Raw genomic sequence first — 22,388 nt, forward strand, 5'->3', positions numbered from 1 at the left:
ACTAGCACGTCTGCGTATACACACATACTTATTAGCAACCACCATAGTATTGCCTAGCAACACCTTAGCAATCACCTGGGATACCATAGCAATGGCCTAGTAACACCTTAGCAACCTCTTAGGATATCTAAGCAGCAGCCTAGCAACATCTTAGCAACCACCTGGGATACCATAGCAACCCCCCAGCACCTTAGCAGCCTCCTTGGATTCCATAGCAGCACTCTAGCTACACTTCAGCAACCACTTGTGATGCCATAGCAATGATTTAGCAACAACCTTAGCAATTGCCTGCCGTTCCATAGCAACCACCTGGGACAACATAGCCACTGCCTTGAATACCGTAGCAATGGCCTTGTTAAGCCAACTTAAAGGTCATTCTTGTACTGTCCTCTTCTACACTCTTAAAAGAGATGGTTATTCAAGAGTTCTTTAGAAAGAAAATGATTCCATGAACACTTTGTTTGTGTTGCATGATTAAAGGATTCTTTGCATCATGAAAGGGTTCATTCTCTGGAGAATGTGTTGAGAATGGTTCTATATAGAACCTTTTTGAAAAGAGTTTTGTATAGCAACAAAAAGGGTTTTTCTATTGTAACAACATTAATATCGTATCAATAGAAAAACCTATTTATTATTATTATTATTAGTAGTAGTAGTAGTAGTAGTAGTACCATTATTGCTATTGTTATATGGTCAAATGGGATTTTTACTGGGGTTCTGTAAAACTTACAAAAGAACATTTGTGGGCAGAGCCTGGAGAGGGAAAGCAGTTGAAATGTTGAATTTGTGACCTTAAATCCACCAGCTACTCAGTTTTGGTTTATAGGCTGTGTCCCTGTGATCTTGGCCCAGTTTATGGCAAGTGCTCTCGGGAGAAAACAGGAGAGGAAGGCAGAAACGGTCAGTTAAGGAAGAAGAAGGGATGGAGAGTTTCTGACACTGTGTGATAAACTGCTACCTATAAAAATGGACTGAAGTACATCATATAGTTTAAAGCCTGAGTTTTATTTGTGCTGAATGTAGGGATGCATCGGTACCGATACTGGCATCAGGTACTGGGCCGATACAGTCCTCATTAACTTGTATAAACGCTAACGTAGGACGAGAAGGTCTGGCTCAGTTCTATTTCATCCCGAAGGTGTTTGAGGTTGAGGTCAGGGCTCTGTGAGGCCCAGTCAAGTTCTTCCACACTAAACTCACCCAGCCCTGCCTTTATGGACCCTGCTTTGTGCAGTGGGGCTCAGTCATGCTAGAACAGAAAAGTGTCTTCCCCAAACTGTTCCCACAAAGTTGCAAGCGTGCAAATTGTCCAAAATGTCTTGGTCATCGGGGAAATCAGAAAAACAGCCCCATAGCATTGTCCCTCCTCCACCAAACTTTACAGTTGTGTGTAGCTGCTCAGCCATGGAAACCTATTTCGTGAAGCTCCTAATGTGCAGTTGTTTTGCTGACGTTGCTCCCGGAGACAGTTTGAAACTCTTTAGTGAATGATCGAACAGGTGATAGGCACTGTGTGCTTCAGCACTCGCCGACACCACTCTGTGAGTTTGCATGGACTACTGCTTTGTGGCTCAGCTGTTGTTGCTCCTAGGTGCTTTCATTTCACAATACGACCCATTTTACTGCCACTATTTGTCTATGGAAACTGCAAGGCTGTGTGCTTAATTTGATTCACGTGTTAGCAATGGGTGTGGCTGAAACACCTGAACTGTGTGTCCCAATACTTTTGTCCATATAATATATGTTCACTATAATTCTGCAGTGTTTTGATGCAGGGAATAGTGATTGGAGATCACTATAATCATGGTTTATAATGCTCCAATTAGTGATGCAACGGTGCCATTTATTTATTATTTAAATTTTTTTTTTTTTTAGACCAAGTTTAAGGATATATTTTTTAGAATTAGCTGGTTTTGAGTCCGACACCATACTGAATAACCTACTCACACTGAAGTAGCTATTCGTGTAAATGAGTGCAGTGTATATTAACAGTTAAATCATTAAAATCTTGCTGTTTTTAAATGAATTGCGTTAGCTAGCTCTGCTACATTAGTTATCTTGGATCGAGTAGTGATGTAGTGGAGAAGAGCTGGTTTTGTTCTCTGTCAAAAAAAAGCTCTTCTGTACAGCTGTAAGTAAAATAGGTTTCATAGTTTTGATCCTCATCTGTTTCTTTCAGCAGCAGCACTGTGACAGCAGCAATCACATCCGAGGGGTTCACGCTTCCAGTTTTACATCTTGTTCTTGATTGTCTGGTTGAGCTGTAGCTGAAAGTCCTCTAAAGCCAGACCGACACTGTGTGATTTTAAAGATCTTTCTACAGCCTATTTTACAAAGGCAGTAAAAAAAAAGAAATCAACAGTAGTATATAGTATCAACAGTATAGAATATAGTGCTTAGGGGGCAGTTCTTTTCCCTGTTATAGTGTTCTGTAGTGCGCCAGTGTAGGTAACTGTCTTAAAATACAGTCAGTAACGAAAGTAATCCTGAAAAATTAGATTAGATTTGATCAGAGCAGCGCTCATTATGGTCATCTGTCTGGAGACCTGCACCGGCCGGCTGGACTCTGAAGTGATCCAGCGGCTTTGCTAAGGCCTAAAGAACTCTGCAATGTGGTATCACTGTTAGCAGCTAACAGCTAAAGGCTAACATTCTTCACAGGCTAAAGAATTTAGCTGAAGAGGGCTGTTCTTTTTTCTTTTCTATTTTTTTTTCTCCACAGAAAGTTTCAGCTACAGCCTGTTATCTGTACATTGTCCAGATAAAAACTGAACTGCCCGTTGAAGTGAAAATAAGCGCATACCAGAAGCCAGGCCTCCTCCGCCTCCCTAAGTGCAGAGTTACTGCTGGCAGTTTGAGCTTTCACATTTCAGAGAGCAGATAGAAACCGAGAAGCTGAGACGATAGATACATATATGTGCTTTGTTGAGCCAGTTCGGCTGCTGCTGTAGTAAAAACACCAGCCGTGTAATCAATACACATAATTTAGCTTAAACTCTATGTCCAGAAGTTTTGTACATAGCAGCGTTTCTTCTGAATGAAGGTTGTTAATAGTGAGTTTGTGCTGCAGTAACAGCCTATACTCCTCTGAGAAGGCTTCTAGATGTTGGAACATTGCTGTGAGGATTTGATTGAGCATTAGTGAGGTCAGGTACTGATGTTGGATGGTCAGTTCTGGATCATTCCAGCTCATCCCAAAGGTACTGGATGGAGCTTCATCACTCCAGAGAACACAGTTCCACTGCTCCACAGCCCAATGCTATAGTGATTAGGGACCATTTTAGTTCACTATAATAGTGTTTTATATGGGTTCAATACAGTGAATAGTGATTAAGAACCACTTTAGTTTCCTATAATAGTGTTTCCTAGTGCTTCAATGTAGGCAATAATGATTAGGGGCCATTTCTGTTGACTAAATTAGCGTTCTATAGTGCTTCGCTGTAGGAAATGGTAAATAGGGTCAAATATGTTTCCTATAATACTATTCTATAGTGTGAGGGGCTTTATACCCCTGTAGCCCACACTTGGCATTGGGCATGGTGACCCTAGGATCATGTGCAGCTGCTCCAGAGTCCTCATCTGTTAAGAAATTATACAAGCTGGTTCAGCAATGGCTGACACTTGAAGTAGCTGAACTCACTCAGTGGAAGGAGCGTCTGGATACTTTTGGTTATGTGATGTAATAAAACTATGCACATATGTATGTAAGAGCAAAATTGAGCTGTGGTTGTTGCCAAAGAAAAGAATTTACACTTGAAACTGAGTCATGGTCGCAAAAAAAGTATATTCAGCTGCCAGAGTGACATAACCATCCTTGTGTTGGGTGTAATAAGCTGTTAAATTCAGTAAACGGCGTCAGGCCTGGAGCCTTTCCATACTGGTACAGAGGTGTAGGAGGCCGAAGCTCAGCGTGGCTCAGAACTCCAGCAGCTCTCTGCCCACACAGCACAAACCGCCATACAGATCAACCAGCTTCTGCTGATATATATCGTGTTAAAGCAATAGTTCAGCAAAAAAGAATTAATTCTGTTTCCCCACCGTCTTTTTTGGCCTGTTTGGTGTCTCTTCTGCAGTTTATGCTGGAGCTACGAGGTCAATTCTGCCAATTGCACTAAATAGCTGATGCTAGCCATGTTTACATGCTGCCTGATAATCCATTGATAATCTGACTAATGGCTCAATCAGAATAGAATACATCCATGTAAACACCTTAGTAAGAATAGACTAGTCTGATTGGGGCCATTCAGAGTACAGTTTTTATCTGATTGAACGATGTGGGTAATCCTGTAAATAATTTGTTAAGTAGAAGAATAATATCTATGTAAACGCCTGTATCTGATTACATTCCTAGTCAGAAAGTTTAAGTATGTTCTGTGCATGTACGTTGCGTCATGGCAAAATTTTATAACATTCAGCATGGCGGGAGCAGAAACTGGTCTGCAGAGGAGACGAAGTTCATGCTTTGATCTTTAAAAGACAGCGGTGGGACGGATGTCCAGTTCATGTGTCTCAGAACATGACGTCTTCCTCTTGCCCTTCTTTAATAAGTACATGAGAAGTAATTTAAAGAAGTTAAAAACGGAAGTGCACCAGCTGAAAACTCGGGTAACTCACTGCTGCTCATCTCACTCTGACTGGACTCCCGTGATGTTGGTTGCCATGGTAACGTCTACACCAAGTGTTACTCTACGCATGCGCGTAATTTTGGATCGGATTACTTGTAGGGCTGGGCAATAAAACAATAACGATAAGTATCGTGATATAACTTTTCCTCGATAGAGCGATAAGACAGGTTTGATAAATTTTCGATATAATACACCATTCTCACACTTCCACGTTTTAGCGAAAGCCCTGGTGGCATTTTCTACAGCAAGGAAAGTGACACTACTCTGCTGTCGCCAGGAGAGGGCGCACTTCCGAGTTTTTCGACTTGATTAGAGAGGGAGGGGGGCACGAGTTAAAAAAAGGGTCGCCAAATATACAACATCTAAAACGTGGAGTTATACATTCCCTGTTTGAGTGGATGTGGTAGGAGTGACAGCAGTGACCTACCGAACCGAGTTGTCGATGTTGAGAAACTAAAGAGTTTAGCACTGTTGTTGGCCACTTGTTTAGCATTTGTAACGGGGTGGCCGAGCGCTCGTCACCAGACGGCTAAAAATAATCTGTTTTCTTTCTTAAATTATGACTATTACAAAAGTTGCAGCTGTGCATTTCAAGCTGATAAAAACAGCTCAGAAACCTTCTCCCACTCTTCCATGACAGATTAGTGAAATGTTCCACTGTTTGCCGAGTGTTTGTCATGATCGGACCATAAGTGATAGTTTAAAACCATAATTAACCACCCAGGAGCAAAATCAGCCTTCAAACGTGAAAGAAATAATGATTTGACATTTATCGCGATATTGTATGTATCGATATCGAACGATATGAATTTTGTTTATCGTGATAACGTTTTTGGCCATATCGCCCAGCTCTAATTACTTGTAATGTGCATGTAAATGGAGATTTTCATCAGATTGTTGAGTAGAGTGAGCATATAAACACCTCAGTCTTAATCTATAACTGGAATGAATTCGGTTGAATTGGTGAAAATCTTTGCACGTAAACACAGACATTGAATACTTACTGTTGTGTATGAACATGGACTAGATCAGGAGTCGAAAATATGCTACCCTTTTACTGCCCTGTTGCGGCTCCACAGCAGAATCGGATTTTTAGGTAAAAATAAAATAATCCTCTGCAGTGAAATAAAGCTCCACTGATCGTTCTTACAGTTTTAACAACTCCAGCGCGTAAGACCATTTAATGTATAACTGCTAATTCACCCTTTAACCCTCAAGATCGGTGCGCAGACTGCTGGTCACCATAGCAACGCAGATAACAATCTCACCTAGCTAGTAGCTAACGAAAAGGCAAAGAGAGAGATTTAAGACGAACATCAATAATTTGGAGATCACTCCAGATGATTTCCTGATACACTAAAATGCCTTAAACAGTGCCTGAGGCACCAGAGTGTAACTGCTGCACCGTTTAAGGTGAAACGGGAGAATTCGAACAAGAAGCAAGGGTTCAATATACCACCAAAAAGGGGTTCTTCCATTGTAACAAGCTTGACATCGTAACAGTAGAAGAACCCTTTTGGGTAGCTTTTAGGTTCTGTATAGATGATGCAAGGTCCCTGTCATGAACCTTGTATTGTCTGTGTAGAACCTCAAAGCCTTTAATCCTGCAAAGGGTTCTTTGAGTGTTTACAGTTCTATTTAGAACCATGTTCTTTCCTAAAGAACCCTTAAAGAACCATCTTTCTAAGAGTGTAGATTTAAAGCGGAGTTCCACCAACCAGTTTTTTCCAAAATTATGAACAGAATCGTTCAGCGTGGTTTGGTGTGAAATGGTTCATTGTAGACTGTAGTCAGTTAGCTCAAGCCAAGTGGAGAAATTTAGATATATTTTACATTTTTTATTTTATTTATTTATTCAGCTCTAAGTGTTGCCGCTGGACTGAGAAGGCTTGGCTCTGCGTCAGGAAGTCCAGCAGCTCTGTAGTAAACACATTCTCAAGAGGTTTCTCTCGTCTCCAGCTGGTCTGTCTGAGTCTGGGCTGGAAGCATGGCCTGCGTTCGCTTCCTAACATGATGTCATTTCACAGAGCAGAACTTCTCAGCCTAAAGTCAAACCTGTCCAATAGGAAAAGAGCTTTTTCCTGACTTTGGGCTCAAGTTGTTCAGCTAAACTGAGAAATCCTACTTTGTGTAATAAACCACAGTGCAATGTCTGTGTATGAGATTCATGTTTAAAAAGGAACTCCACCAACTTTTCAAAATTTCTTCATAATTAATTGGTTAAGATGTAAACAGAGTCGTTCAGAGTGGTTTGGTGTGAAACGCTCCACTCTAGAGAAACTTACTGAGTCAGTAAGGGGGGGGTGGGCAAGCAGCTAACATATCGCTAGGAGTCAATCAGATCTGCGTGTATATATGTATGTATACATTAAATGGACAAAAGTATTGGGGCATCTACACGTTACACCTACAGGAGCTTTTATGAATCCCATTCTAAATCCATAGGCAATAATATGGAATTTGTCCCCCTTTGCAGCTGTAACAGCTTCCACTCTTCTGGGAAGCTTTCTACAAGATTTGAGTGTCTGTGGGAATTTTTGCCCATTCATCCAGAAGAGCATTTGTGAGGTCGGACACTGATGTTGAACGAGAGGGCCTGACTCTCAGTCTCCGTTCTAGTTCATCCCAAAGGTGTTCGATGGGGTTGAGGTCAGGGCTTTGTGTGGGCCAGTCAAGTCAGCCATGCCTTTATGGACATTGCTTTGTGCACTGGGTCTCAGTCATACTGGAACAGAAAAGGTTCTTCCCCAAACTGTTCCCACAAACCTGGAAGCATACAATTGGCCAAAATGTCTAAGATCTCCCTTCACTGGAACTAAGGGGCCTAGGCCAACCCCTGGAAAAAAAAACCCATATCATTATCCCTCTTCCACCAAACTTTGCAGTTGGCACAATGCAGTCAGGCAGGTAATGTTCTCCTGGCATTCACCAAACCCAGACTCGTCCATCAGACTGGCAGATAGAGAAGCATGTTTCATCATTCCACAGGATGCATTTCCACTGCTCCAGAGTCGAGAGGCGGCGTGCTTTACACCACTTCGTCCGACGCTTGGCATTGTGCATTTGGTCTTAGGCTTGTGTGTAGCTGCTTGGCTATAGAAACCCATTTTGCGAAGCTCCTAACGCTCAGTGATGCTGATGTTGCTTCCAGAGGCAAATGAGAACTCTTTAGTGAATGACTGAACAGAGGATAGGCACTGTCCGCTTCAGCACTCGGCGAAGTTTGCGTTGTCTACTGCTTTGTGGCTGAGCTGTTGTTACTCCTGGATGCTTCCATGTCACGGTAATAGCACTTACAGTTGACAGGGGAAGAAATTTCACAAACTGACTTTTTTAAATAAAAATATTAAAAATTAGAAAATATTATCATAATACTTGAAGACATTTACATGATATGCACACCAATATCTGTCTGAGATTGATACAGAAAAATAATTATAATACTAATAGTTATAATAACAATAAAAAACCTACAATTACAGTAATTTTTTTTATTATTGTTTTACAAACTGCGCTGCTCTAATTGTAATTAAAAGGCCTAATTATTCTTTATTTTTCAGTGCTCTTTAAGTACTGAACAAGATTCACAATACGTTCAGAAAGCATGCTGTGACACAATTTATGATAATGATAAAATATCCACCCCAATGTACATGGGGGGGGGGTATCGGATCTGCGCATCGACCCACGCTTCCCATAACCAGTGCATCCCTGCGATCGGGGTACAATGCAGGAAATGGAAGCAGAGAAGAGCAAGTGTGAGAGAAAAGAGGAGGAAGAGCTTCAGACGCCAGTCGTTTAGGCTCTTTTAAACTGTTAGATGTGTTTTGCTTTCCCACCGAGTCGGAGCAGACAAGCCTGCAGGTTCTTCTAAGTCACTGTGCTGCTTCATAGTGGAGTTTGGCTGTTGGTCTCTGTTGTCTGGTGTGGAGGGGATGTGGGGGAGACGGCTCTATCCTCAGAGCCCCCCCACTATCAGCAGATTCTCAGAGCTTTATAAGCAGACAGGGATTATGTCTCTCCTGGCCTGCCCTCCTCCATCCGTCTGCATCCAGCAGCCTTAAGACGCCCTCCTCCCAAAAAAACCCACTAAATCTAATGTACATTACGCGCATCACAAAATCAGCGTTTTACAGTACTGTCCGTGTTTGTTTGCCCGTGCAGCACTGTTGTTGAAAAGCTTACAGAGACGTTGCTGGTCATTGATGAATAATAAAAACCCATACATGCTTAAATATATGAGGGATATTTATTTGAATACTGAAGTGCAGTCAAATTTGGGGCCATTTGTTTTGCTATTACTTATAAAATGTCCTTATTTTTTTTTTTAGTGATGGCCCTCTGATAACACTGTTATTAGGGTTTATTGATTAATCGCAATCTGAAAGAAAGCAATTTTCAAATCGCAAGAGCTGCAATTTTTATTATAGTCTGTTATCAACAATGTTGTCATAAGTTTTAAATGGGAAAATCTAACACTAACACAGAGCTGGTGAACTGGCTGTAGATGAGTTAGACCAATTAGAAGCAACGAAACACCAATGTGCTGTATGTGACATCACAACTGTCACAGCTAACTGGCAGTGTGACGCATTCAGAGTTCAGGCTTCCTGCTGGAAAAGGTGTATTCTGGTCTTGGCAAAAACCGGGCCTGGAAATTTCAGTAATTTTTAATTTATATAAAATAATTGCATTAAATAGCAATTTTGGTGAGGAAAAATCACAATGAATGGGGAATAAATATATACATATATGTTTGTGTATATATACTGATTTTATTCAGTAGTTGCCATTACTAGTATCCGACAATGTTATATGTATATCTGTTGCTGTTGATATGCAATTATAAAAGACACAAATTTGGGACTAAATCTGTCCACATTACCATTACAAAGAAATGTAATGTTATAAATGCAGTGAAGTGAGTAAAATGCAGATATTTTAGTAAAGCAACCCAGCGTCACCTAAACACTGCTCGTTAAATGGTCACGTGACCTAAACGTTTACTGTAATTTCAACGTATTTTTCCGACATCTGACAAAATACCAAATTTAAAAAATACAAAAAAAAAAAAATTAAGGCAGTGATTTATATTCAGCATTAGGGGTTGGAATGTCTAGGCACCTCACGATTCGATTCTATTACAATTCACAGGGCTGCGATGTGATTATAAAACGATTATCGATGCGTCTTGATGCATCCTTTTTTTTCTATACAGGATTTGTTTTCTCACTGTCACTGTGTGAGGACTTGGTACTTTTAAAGCAAAGTATGTGTAATGGTCCATAATGAATTTACTTCCAATATCTTTTATTAATAAAACAAATGGAAGTGATGTGGCTCCAAAGTGTGCAACATAGCGCAAAAGCCCTGGTTCTCAATGTCTGAGAACTGGCATGCAGACTTCAGGTCACATAGCAACGCAGTCTCGCCTGGCTAGTTGCTAACAAAAAAGCAAAGAGAGAGATTTAGCTAAGACGAACATTTGGAGTTGAATAGACTTATTCGCATTTATAAGCAGCGCAGTTGGTTTCCTGGAATGTTAAATCTGCAATGAGAGACTGTCAAACACAAAGTTGCGAAAATGAAGTCAGTTTCTCGTTCGAATTCATCTGCGTTTTCGTTCATATTTTTTAACCTATACTAGGACATTAGCACATATTGACACATATTGGACATAAAATACTGTGGCTCCCAAGGAAATGATAAAATGGCTCTTCTTAACATTTGGGTTGTCAACTCATGACCTAAGCTAGCTTTTAATACAGAGGGAGCCGGTCGGATTTCTCGCTCATCCAGTTGTGTTTTTGTTATGTGTCGCCACAGACTGTCCGGGCGCTGCACTTCCAAGTTCCGCCTTTTGCGTTCCGTCGACATTAAGTTCTAAATTAAATATGTAGAAAATCGATTTTTGACATTTGTGAATCGATTCAGAATCGTCCGCATCGCAATGCATCTAAGAATCAATTTTTTTCACCCACCCCTAATCAGCATTATATCTCATACTTTGCTACACTAAATTCAACTAAACAGGTCCAATTATGAATGAAAGTGCAAGTGGGATGTCTTTAAGTACTGACGATATCCATAATGTGCTCAGAAAAGCATATTGTGATGTAATTTATCGCGATATCGATAAATATTGTTATATTGCTCAGCCCTACTCCACACTCAGATATCAGAAGAACTTCCAAAGCACTTCATTACTTCATTACTAAAACTGCTTTATTTTATTTGACAGACTTATTCCGGACTCTTCTGTGTGGTGATAAACCCATACAAAAACCTTCCCATTTACTCGGAGAACATCATTGAGATGTACAGAGGGAAGAAGAGGCACGAAATGCCGCCACACATCTACGCCATTTCCGAATCCGCCTACAGATGCATGCTTCAGGGTAAGACTAACGCATACACATGTACAATACAGGTGATTTGAACATTTTTGTGACTAATAACAATACCAATTTTGAGGATATGATTTTATGTTTGGTATTTCTGTCTTAAATTACTGTATCAAATTAAAATGTTAGTTAAACAGTGTTTTACTGGCTGGTATGATCTGTTGTAAATGTCAAACTCTTTAGGGTTCAGCATTTAATAATTTTTGGTTGGGCAGATGGACTTTACTGTAATCATACTGTTCCAAATGAATTTTATAAAAGCAATTTTCCAGTATAATTTAACTAACCTAACCCTAGATTCACTTTAAAGAAGTTTCACGCCTCTGAAAAATGTGCTATTAACCACCCAGCCAAATTTGAATGATTAAAAAATTCGGCAAGTATATAAAATTAGGTTCAAAATTGTGAAAAAATAAGCTGTATTCTCTGCTCTGAAAGGCTGGGGGCATGTCCGCTGAAGGTCCTGAAACCACGCCCACTCACAGGAAAGGTGCAGCCTCTCTTCAGCTTCTTTCACCAGAATGTAACTGCTGCACCATTTAATGCAATCAAGTGGGAAAACCACTGATGCTAATGCGCTGTACTTTTCATACTGTTATAGTGTTTGGAAGGGGCTATGATGTCAGAGGACGGCCTGTAGTTGTACTGGAGGGTCTGTAGTTGTAGGGGAGGGGTTATAGTTTTAGGGGAGGGTCTGTAGGGTTGGGAGGGTCTGTAGTTTTAGTGGAGGGGCGGTAGCGTTAGGGCAGGGGCTGTAGCATTAGGGCATGGGTTCTAGTGTTAGGGGAGGGGTTGTAGTGTTGGGGGTTATTGTTATTGTTATTATATGCATCATAGAGATGTATTTACTTTTATTCTTTGGACTAAAATCAGAATTGTCTGTACACGTGTGCTTTAAATTTTGAAAGAACTTCATGCACAACTGAATTAGACTATTTTTCCCATGGTCCTGGGGTGTTTTAAGGATTGGTTCTTGAAGTTATTGAAGGCAACATCAAGTATGTTGTTTACTGGTTTGATTGTCCCCAAAAGCATAAAAATGTGAGCTTTCCTGGACAGTGATTTTCACCACTGCTGTCCATATCTAGTGTTCCAGGTGGTTGTTCACGTCGAACTAAATATAAATATTTCAACGCTGGTGATGGAGCTGTTATTCGGCACATTATTGGTGGCGTTGTCGCAGATACCGATAACTCCACTGGGTTGTCAATATCAGCCAGCCAGTATACATCGGTCTCGCCACAAGCCAGTCTGAGAGTAGTTGCGTAACTGGAAGTGGAACTGCTAACGAACCGTCGGAGGGCTATTATTACTGATGGTGTGCTGTCTAAACAAAATTCGGGCTGGGAGCCAGCTTGCTTGTTGCTTTTAGTCTCTGAGGTTGACTTGTTACTGGCTTGTGGATCTGCATTTCCATGAGGAAGGCATTCCAAACCCGAGTTAGTACTCCGTGGGGTTTGGGAGATTTATTTGAGTGAAACCAGGTCCAGCACTCGCCCCGTTTCTCCAGAGATAACTGCAGTTCAGCTGCAGTGGAGGTTCTCCGCTCATTATCTGCCTTAGAGAAGAATTTGCGAAAGGTTGTGCACCATTTCCCCCTTTGCCGTCATTCGCTAAGTGATTCAAGATCCTCTGAACTAAAAACACAAAACTTCAGTCCCTGTTTTTGGCTGTTCCAGGTTTCCTTATTTAGTCGTGTTGGCTGTACTCCGAGTCTCATTGTGTATGACGTAGGCCGGAGAAGTGGAACAGCCAGCATTTCCAAAGGTATCTATTATATTTCGGTTTGTTTTTCCACACCTAGAGATAAATTAATTTCGTGTGCCCCTCTGGAATGCAGGGATACAGCTGAAGGAGGAAAGTGAGACGAGCTGTGTGTTTTCCCTGGTTCCTCTGTGGTGGGCTCTTGGGTTTGTTCAGCTCCAGCTGTGGAGTTTATGCATATCTGAAGAAAGAAAGCAAAATGATCTGCATCGGCGGCTCATATTCCTCAGCCACTGTTGAACCTGAGGAGCAGAGCTGGGTTGGTGTTTGTTTGGTAGCTGAGGTTGAAGCCAAGTTCATCCTAAAGTTAGCTCTGAATAGGGCGGTCATAGTCATGAAATTTCAGCTGATAAATAATTGCTGTATAGATGCCTGCAGTTAGCAGTTCTGTTTTCGTTAATTGTATGCAACTATTAAAGTTTACCAATTGGTTGATTAGCTATCTTGCTTCATCGATGCCTAGTAGCTCCCAATTAATGACAGATACAGCTCGTGCTCAAATAAACAAACGTCGCTTAGTGCTGCCATTAATTAATTAATGACTAATGACCACCATATAAGCAAACATCACTCACCGCTGCCCTGTGAATAAATCATTAACGAACATCAAATAAACAAACTTTGCTCACCGCCGCTGTCTAAAGGCGTCGTTAACAAACATCGGATAACCAAACTTTGCTCACCGCCGCCCTCTGAAGAAGTCATTAACAAACATCAAATAAACAAACGTCGTTTGCCATTTCCCTCTAAACGAGTCAGTAACAAATATCAAATAAACAAACGTTGTTTGCCATCACCCTCTAAACGAGTAAGTAACAAACATCAAATAAACAAATGTCGCTCCCCGCTGCCCTCTAAAGGCATCATTAACAAACAACGTTATTGCAGCAGTCAAAAGCAAGAACCTTGACCCTTTATATGTCTTTATATGTCTGTGAAAAATGGAGGAGCTGGTCTGGATCCAAAGCAAAGCACCTCAGCTCAGAAGCCGTTGACTGTAGACCTGTTTAACTTGGTAGGAACTAAGCTGGTTGCCTTTATTGATGACGTGAGGGTTGACAGGATGAGCTCTGAAGTGAACGGAAGCATCTGTAGCTGCTCAGATCCAGCCACATGCCTCAAAACTCACTAGACCTTGAGTTTCACCTCGCAGCAGGATTGAGAACCTAAAATTGCCTCAGAAACAAGGGGCCAAAAAGTGGAATGTTCTTGACTGGCCAAGTCAATCACCTGATCTGAACCCCTCTGAGCCGCAATTCACTTAGAGGAAAATAGAAGAGCATCATCAGTAACATTCAGCATCTTATGATATCTGTAGCTCAGAGGACTACTAGGCCTTGAATACACTACACAACTTCTAAAGTCCCAACAGATGCAACAGTTATACATGTTTAAGTGAGGATAATGGATGTAAAGATATAATTAGTTTAATAGTTTTAGGGTTTCATGTATATGCACTCGATTGTGCTTGTGCCTTAAACTCGGCTCATTTAAAAAGCTTCACTGCATACGTGTGTCTTTGCCTTTTTTGCTTTATTTTTTTTTCTTTCGTGCTCTGTTTTCGTTGGCTGTTGGAGAAGTCTGTTCGGTTTATGCCGCTGACCAATTTACAACTAGATTACCCTCAGTCAGGCCAAAAAAATGTGTTTCATAAACTCGGACTGGTCTGAGACGCAGTCGAGAGGCAAAATATCTGAGTCTGCGCCCCTCGCACACTTTATTTCTTTACATTTTTTGCTTTGTTGTTCGTGCCATGAAAAATAAATAACTAAACTAATAAACACATGGGCCACATGTTGAAGTGTTGGACATGTTTGCTCCTCACAAAATGGCGGAATAGTGACCTTGCTACTTTCTGTGTGGGAGAACAATGAAAGGAGAACGTAGAGTTTGAGCGCTTTTGCACACAGCTTGGATGGCTGAAGCATAAATCGCTCTTATTTTGTAATCTTAATTTGAGAGAGTGCAGTTTTCAAATCTCAAGAGCTGCAATTTTTAAAAACTGTAAGCCTATATTATCAGAAACTTGTCTTAAGTTTTAAGTAGGGAAATTTACCCTAATAACACAGAACGTGTGAACTGCCTATAGATGAGTTAGATCTTTCAGAGGCAACTAAACCTCCATGTGTTGTGACATCACAACCACAACTTATCTGGCACACTGCACCCAGGGGTCAAGCCTCAAGCCAGAAAAAGTGGTTATCCTTTCTTCTTGGCAAAAAAAAGCCTGAACCTTAATTTATAAAAAATAATTGCAATTTAAATCGCAGTCGCAATGTTAGTCAGAAAAATTACAATTAGATATTTTCCTCAGATCATCCAGCCCTACTGAAACCAGTTTGTGCTGCTTTTAGAGATGCTAGACGAAGCACAAAGCTGACGTTTGTCAAAAACTTTGTTGAAAATGTCGACACTGTGATTTTGAGAATCGATAGAGTATCACAAAATATAAAATTGCGATATTCGAGAGTATTGAGTCAAAGCAAAATATCAAAAATCTAAATAATCTTGAGTGCTAATAAACCTGAACCTGCACAGCGTTACGCTCCTGCTTATAACTGCTTTTTTCATTGACCCAGGTTGGGATGAAGCCATAGGCTAGTGAGGTTCATGGTGTTGAATAGTCAGCGTGTTTCCCTCTTCTGTGCTCCGAGACTCTGAACTTCCGTCATTCCCGGAGGTAATCTGGGACAGCGCGGTATTGTCTGAGAGACATGGCAGTCTCTTTCAAAGTGGTGGAATCTGGTGAAGCAGCCAGATGAGCCTCTTGGCTGTGTTTGTATTGATTTTAAAGCGTTGACCCTCAGTATAAGGAACTTCCTTTCCGGAACGTTCCCAAGGCTTCTCCTTCAGCTGTTGTGTTTCCATCAACTTTTTCAGCACCCAGCACAGATCAGCAATTTCCCCGCTCTAGCATGGCAGTGGGCATTTCAGTCATTCTTAGAAAAATATTTGATTCCTGCTACAGAAGACTGAGTGAATGGATGCAGCACACAAATCGTGTAACGTTACTCTTGTGTAACATAATACTGGCTGCTAATGTGTACAAAAATCTTAGTTTTTCTGGCTAATTTGGGGCTGTAATAACATTTTCATAAAATCGAGAATGTTTACAATCAAGTGGCAGCAAATCTGGTTGCGGTTTAGTTGACCTCACAAAGCCTATGCTTCCCATCTAACGTTACATCACTTTAATTAAAAGATAATAGATACGAGGGACTGTTAGAAAGTTAAAAATGTAGGAACACTTCGCTTAAACGTCCTGTATTTGTGCTAAACCAAGCTCTTCTGCTGTGCCGGCATGTCTGAAAACATAGTGCATCAACGGCAGAAGTTCAGCATGGTGAGCAGCTAAGATACTAATTTAAAACCGTAGTTAAATCAGAAGTCAGAAATACTGTTTCATTGTCTGCTTTCCAGCTTTTGGATTAATTGTATTTTGTTTAAGAGAAGTAACTTTTGCTGAAGCAACATTTTGAAATAGACTGTCCAAAATGCTGAAGTATTTTATTTAGTTTTTATGATATGTTTTGAAGACCTTTGGCCTCCAATTTTGGGGCCTTGAAAATGTTATCTGGGTGGACGTTTTTTTAAAAAAAAAAAAATTTTTTCCTGTTGTTGTTGTGTTTTAAAAGTGGATGGACACAACTTTTTTGAAAACGTTGACTCCATGCCATGAGCAAAGCTGTTGGGTAAATGTTTTTAGACTTTTCTCAATCTGAAGATTCGTATTCGTCCCTAGTAGGCCTAAAAGATTAAGCATTTTTTTTAAGCATTTTTGAAAGTGTGTGATTTTTAAATCGCAAGTGCAACACTTTTAATTATAGCCTACAAGTTCTAAAAAATTTTTTTTACCCAGTAACGCGGAGCTTGTGAACTGCCAGTAGATGAATTAGCAACCAACCACTCATGTAATACATACAACACAACCACAACTAACTGCCAACCAGGCGCCTCGAGTTCAGCACTCGAGCCTGAAGCCAGAAAAGCTGGTCTTCTGGATCTAAATTAACAGAAAACAGTCTCAATTTAAATTTCACTCGCCAATGTTGGTCCAAAACACCACACATTTTGTCGCCCTAATTGTTCAGCCCCATCTTAGAGGGCACAGCAATACCTTAGAATTCTAAAAAAAACGGAGACTCTTGAGTGTTTCTTAAGACTTCAATGGCTTCGTTTTACAATTTTGATCTGTGGCAACGGAGATGTGGTGGAGATGAAGTTTGAAGTGGTATCTTCTGGATGGGAGCTGAGTGGTGAAGCCCAGGCCGCAGGGCTCCAGACTGGAGGCAGAGTCGGAGGGGCTGCTGACCTGCATTGTGAAGCACAATGAAGCCTTTGTGTGGCTGCAGGGGGGGTTGGGCGGGTGGGGGGGCTTGACTGAGAGGGGGTCAGTGTGTGCTGTGATGCTCTGGGTTGAATTTGGCGCTTGGCTAGGACACACAGATCCTGATGACCGCCCCTGGAGGACACTCCCCCCCCAACACCCCCCCCCAGTGCCACATGTTCGGACACCCGGAGGACTGCAGGATTAAAGCGAGGGGAAATTCCTCCAACACTACTGCGTGGTGCTGCGCCCGCTGGCACGTCGTCAGTCGCCCCGCAGCCATGCTTGTGATTATGATCACGCTTTTGCCTTTTTGGAAAATGCAGTGTTTGAGGTCCCAATAAGTATATAAGCGCATCCGGAGTACACAGGCCTGGATCAAAAGATCAATCCAAACCTTGGGATGTTGTAAAATGCCAAAGATTATCTTTTTCCACAGAGATTTGTTTTGAGGAACCACTTTGAGGTTGTTAGTGGGGGGTTAGTGCTGGCAGTAATTAGTTTCCAGGCTGAAACCAGGCTAATTTCCCCAGAGCAGCGTGCTAACCTGGTTCCTTTCAGTAAGTGGTGAACTGCTAGGACTTTGTGCTTATTAGTTTTAGCCTCTTAATTGGCACAACTGATCTTTGTGTTTTAACATTTATCATCTTTCTGGCAGTGCAGTACAGAGTAAGAGCCTGTTCATACCTCGCATTAGGGTTACTGACACAGCATTTTTTTGTGTTCAAGTCCATTATTTTCCCAAAAAAACAGTTCAATACATGCTTTTAGATTATTCAACAATACCTCTTTTAATGTAAAGCAGTTTTCAGTGCATCCGTATAAAATTCATTTTAGTCTCTTTTTGCTTCCAGAAGCCTAAAATTGTCAGGTGGTGCAGCCGTCTGACCATATATGTCGATTAAGTAAACTATCTCAAAAATTCTAAATAAAATAGTTTGGCATAATTTTATGTTTGGTTTTATTTTAAAATTTTCACTGTTGCAAAATAAGGCAGCATATAAAGGAACTCAACTCACTGAAAATCTTTTGTCCGCAAACAGTTGCTTCTTCAAATGTCTGGCGGCACAACCAAAAACAAGACTTTTATTTTGACTAAAGCAATTGTGTAGCCAATGTTTTAAATCCTTAAAAGCGCATGTTAAATAGTATAATCCTGAGTAAACCAACATCTTTTGAAAGCTACTACACCTGTCGTTTTAATGGCTGTTACTGCCAGCTTGTGTTCATTAACTGCTTCTGGTGTAGATTCGTAATGACTTGAGTGCTGATAGCACCCCTGCTGGTGGATCTTCAGACTGCAGGTGGCTTCCAAAGCCGTGTTTGCACACTTTCCTTGTTTAAAAGAAAGTCAGCAGAGTTCTCATAATACAAGCACAACCCAAATTATATTCCTGCAGACAGAACAGTGAGGGATTTACTCTAGTGTGGCCCCATTATAACTGTTTTAACAGTAAAAGTAAGTAAAACATTGTGTGCATATTATTAATGCATCGCCATCGAGTTACTTGTTAATCATCGACAATATCAGATGGCATCGTCTTATTGCCCAGGCCTAAAGGCTTCCATAAACTGATGACCTCTGAATTCCTTCACAATGTGTTAATTATTAATTGTTTGTTTGCTTGTTTATATTTATTTACTTCTTTATCATCTTGGCAAAAATGCTAAATTCCTGTCATCTTCTGATTGACTTGTCACCCTTAGACTGACTTGCTCAGGACCCCCACTTAAGCAAGACTGACACCATAGCTCTGTGCAGTTGGTGGTCTTGCATCTGACCCTCAGTGTGGAGCAAAGAGGTGATCAGCAGTCATAATAAACTCGTTCTTCTCGCTGCTGTCCTGGAGGAATTATGACAGATGGGTTAATGAGAAACTGAAGGCAGTCTCACTGTTTCAAAGCAGCTCTTTTAACTTCAGCGTGTCTGAGATGCCACTCTAAACCCAGATGGAAGGTTACATGAGGTTTAGCTTGTACAAAGGGGCGTTTGCTAACGCGCACACGTTTGTCTGTGATTAATTTTTCAGATACTTTCTGTAATCTCTCCTCATTGGCTGTTGAGGCAATCGGTTGCTTACCGAGGCCTGATTATACCAAGTGTGGAACTCGTGTTCAGGAAATACTGATGATTAAACTTAAACGAAAACATCTGCTTTTCGAAAAACACTTGGCGGAGGGGACCCCCATCCACTGCACCCCAGGAACGCGTGTGCCAAACATCGTTACTGTTCAGGGGGTCGTGACCTGTGTCGGGAAGTGAGATTATAGTGAAACTTGGTGATGAATGCAGTGGGATTTGTGGAAGAACTCCTGGTTTGTGCATGTGGTGCAGTCTTGGTTTCTTAAAGGTTTTGGTCAGCCTGGTTCATATCCATCTGCCTCAGTTTTGTTTGTGAATTGTTGGAGCTCTGTCCGTCACTTTGATGGTTCTTAGAAACAGATGATGGTCTGTTTTCATCTGAACTTTAATCTGCAAATAGAAAAGTAGGCCTAACGAGTGTTTTTTAGTTGAAAACCACCACAGCCCGTACAGTTTTAGCCTGATTTATGCCTGCAACAGTTACCACCAAGCTGCTGTGCCAGTAATCCACTTCTTGGGCATTCTTGGGAGGTTCCCAGCAGATCCCAGCTTAGCAAGGGATTCCTTGCTAATTCAACAGTCTGTAATTACTTTCAGTTTGCGTTTTTCTCAGACTGTCGCAGGAGCAAATGCAGGCCAGCAGTTCAGTGAAATGCTCATGTTGTTTTAATAGGACTGTAAAAGGCTCGTATTTGGCAGTAAATATGTTCCTTAACTTTTTGTTGCTGTGAAACACGAGTGCCGTAACGTGAGCATGATGCGTGTCTGAGAAAGTAGAGCATAGCTTTATTGCTACTACTTTAGTTGATGTTTGCGAGGTCCAGAAACAGTGAATAAATATCTCTCTGACAAACTAACATGAACAACATCATCCACTGGAAAAGATCTGATGTAGAAGGCGAGTCCTCACCAGCATTAGCTTAGTTCCGTTTTAACATAATAAACATGTTTTCAAATGTATTCCTCTGTGTGATGCAAATTTTTTGTGTGTACCAGTGCTATTGCCTAAAAAAGCAGGGATACACCTATATGTGGATTGTGAGCAGATGCTGATATTGACTATTTTTTCTTTTACATTTCATTTCTTGCGTGTATAAACACAAACATCTGCTGAAACTTTCTGCTCCGTTTCAGTCGTCCAAAGTCCTTTTGGTTTTGGGGTTTGTTCCCAGTCAGAAAAGCTCTTCTGTACAGCTGTAAAGTAAAGTAGGTTTCATAGTTTTGATCCTCATCTGTGTCTTTCAGCAACAGCACAACGACAGCAAGAATCTCATCCGAGGAGATCATGCTTCTAGTTTTCCGTGTTGTTGGAGTCTTTTGACTGGCTGGTTGTCTGGCTTTAGAGGGCATTCAGCTAAAGCTCAGACACTGTGTGATTTTAGAACTCTTGTTCTTGGTGACTCACACTGTACGTTTGAATAGTCCACCGCCTGCCAAGACGAAATGTTCAAGGTGACCAACAGTTTTGTGTTCAACTCAGTAACTGTTCTCTGTGTGAGCAGATCCTCCTTCACTGCCAGCTTGAGTTGTTTGTTTATTAGCGCGGCAGCTACACTTCGCAGGCATCTAAATGTTGGTATCTGTGAATTTTTATGACCACAAGTAAATGAGCACGGTATCTGGCAAGTATTTATTATCGTTCACCCCTAATTCTTCAGTGGTATGAAGGTGAAGCCAGATATTCTCCAGCTTCTTGTTCGAATTTTCCCATTCCACATTAAATGGAGCAGCGGTTCTGATGCCTGAGGCACCAGAATGTAACTGCTGCACTATTTAAGGTGGAGCGGGAAATTTAGCTAGCTAGCTACTGAGACTTCAGCATAGTACCAGTGAATTATTTTTTATTTTATTTATTTTTTTTTAACACTCATTATTAAGAATAGGACCATAATACATTAATGAAATGACATTAAGCTAAGATATGATGGGTAAATTCTCACATTTGTGGGTTTCTTTCTTTCATACTGTCCCAGCCTTTTCTGAGTTGGGTTGGAGGGAGGGAGGGAGGGATGAATGGATGGAAGGAACTTTATTGATCCCGGCGGGATTGCAGTGTTTCAGTAGCAGTATACTTTGCAGAAAAATAGAAATAAATCTAGACATAAGTTAAAGTACAAGAGAAATAAAATAAAAATATACCTGTTTACTGATTCACATGGCATATGAGACAGATTTGTTGTATTTACAAGACCGCAGGCACTGAGTGGTATGAGGTAAACTAAAAGCACTAAAAGCACATATTATAGACATAACTAACTCTGAGTTGCATCAATATTACAGTGTAAAGTGCGTAGCGAAATTCTCACTACAGTAATAGTTGTGATATATTGCATAGTGTGTATTAATCATGGAGGAGATATGGTGGTGTGGTTCAGCACAGTTCATATAGCAGGAGATCAGTCTCTGCAGTAAGGAGACTTGTTGTAGAGCCTTATAGCAGTGGGTAAGAATGATCTCCGTATTGGGCCAATACCTGATACCAGTATCCGTATCGATACTCAGATATCAAAACTGGGCTGAATGCACACCTCTGTTTTACTTTGTTTTCTGGTAAAAGGCGCAGTCATTTCCTGAATACTGTGGAAACTTGTGTGCGTGTTTAGGTACGTGTATGTGTGCTGCTGACCATGGTCTCCTAGGGTCGGGGGGTTTCATCCCACCTGGTACCAATAGACCTAGTAAATGAACTGTAATGGGTTTCAGTGCTGTGTCTTTTGAACTGAATCCAGTGCTTTGCAGCAACTCTCATCTATCCTTCAGCTTTTGGAGTGCTCGCCGCGACTGTAGCGCGTCTGCTAAATTTCAAAGGCATTCCAGAGAGGAGTGCTGTAATGACAGATCGGCCTGATATTCGGGGCCGTTTAGTTCAGCCACTGTGTACCTTCGTTTCCCTCAGTGGGTATAAGAGCACAGTGGAAGTCGGGAGTGAAATGAATTGTGCTCAAACTCTGTTCTTCGCTGGCCTTTTGGCTAATTTTGTTGGCAGCAGTTGTGACGTGACCTGCTTTATCTAGATTTCTACATGTTCTATTTTTAACCTGATACAACACGCTAAGCAGCAAAGGACTTCAGGCATGAGCCACAGCTATTTCAGTGACTGCTGCCTGCCGTGTGTGTTTGTTTTGAGGACATTGACTCGGCACTTGGATTATATTTCTGCCTGGATATAGTGAACCTTTAGCATG

The 22,388-nt window shown here is 41.1% G+C and overlaps 1 protein-coding gene across 3 annotated transcripts in view; it reads left to right on the forward strand.

Annotated features, from left to right (window-relative positions):
• LOC118808147 (myosin-10) overlaps positions 1-22,388 on the forward strand; it is a 104,885-nt gene that overhangs the window by 3,798 nt on the left and 78,699 nt on the right. For all 3 annotated transcript variants that reach the window (XM_036570612.1, XM_036570613.1, XM_036570614.1), the window contains exon 3: positions 10,867-11,023. In XM_036570612.1, the coding sequence (XP_036426505.1) occupies positions 10,867-11,023 (157 nt within the window). The remainder of the gene's footprint in view (positions 1-10,866; positions 11,024-22,388) is intronic.

Source organism: Colossoma macropomum, unplaced genomic scaffold (assembly GCF_904425465.1).
Source record: "Colossoma macropomum unplaced genomic scaffold, Colossoma_macropomum, whole genome shotgun sequence".
NCBI classification, from domain to species: domain Eukaryota; kingdom Metazoa; phylum Chordata; class Actinopteri; order Characiformes; family Serrasalmidae; genus Colossoma; species Colossoma macropomum.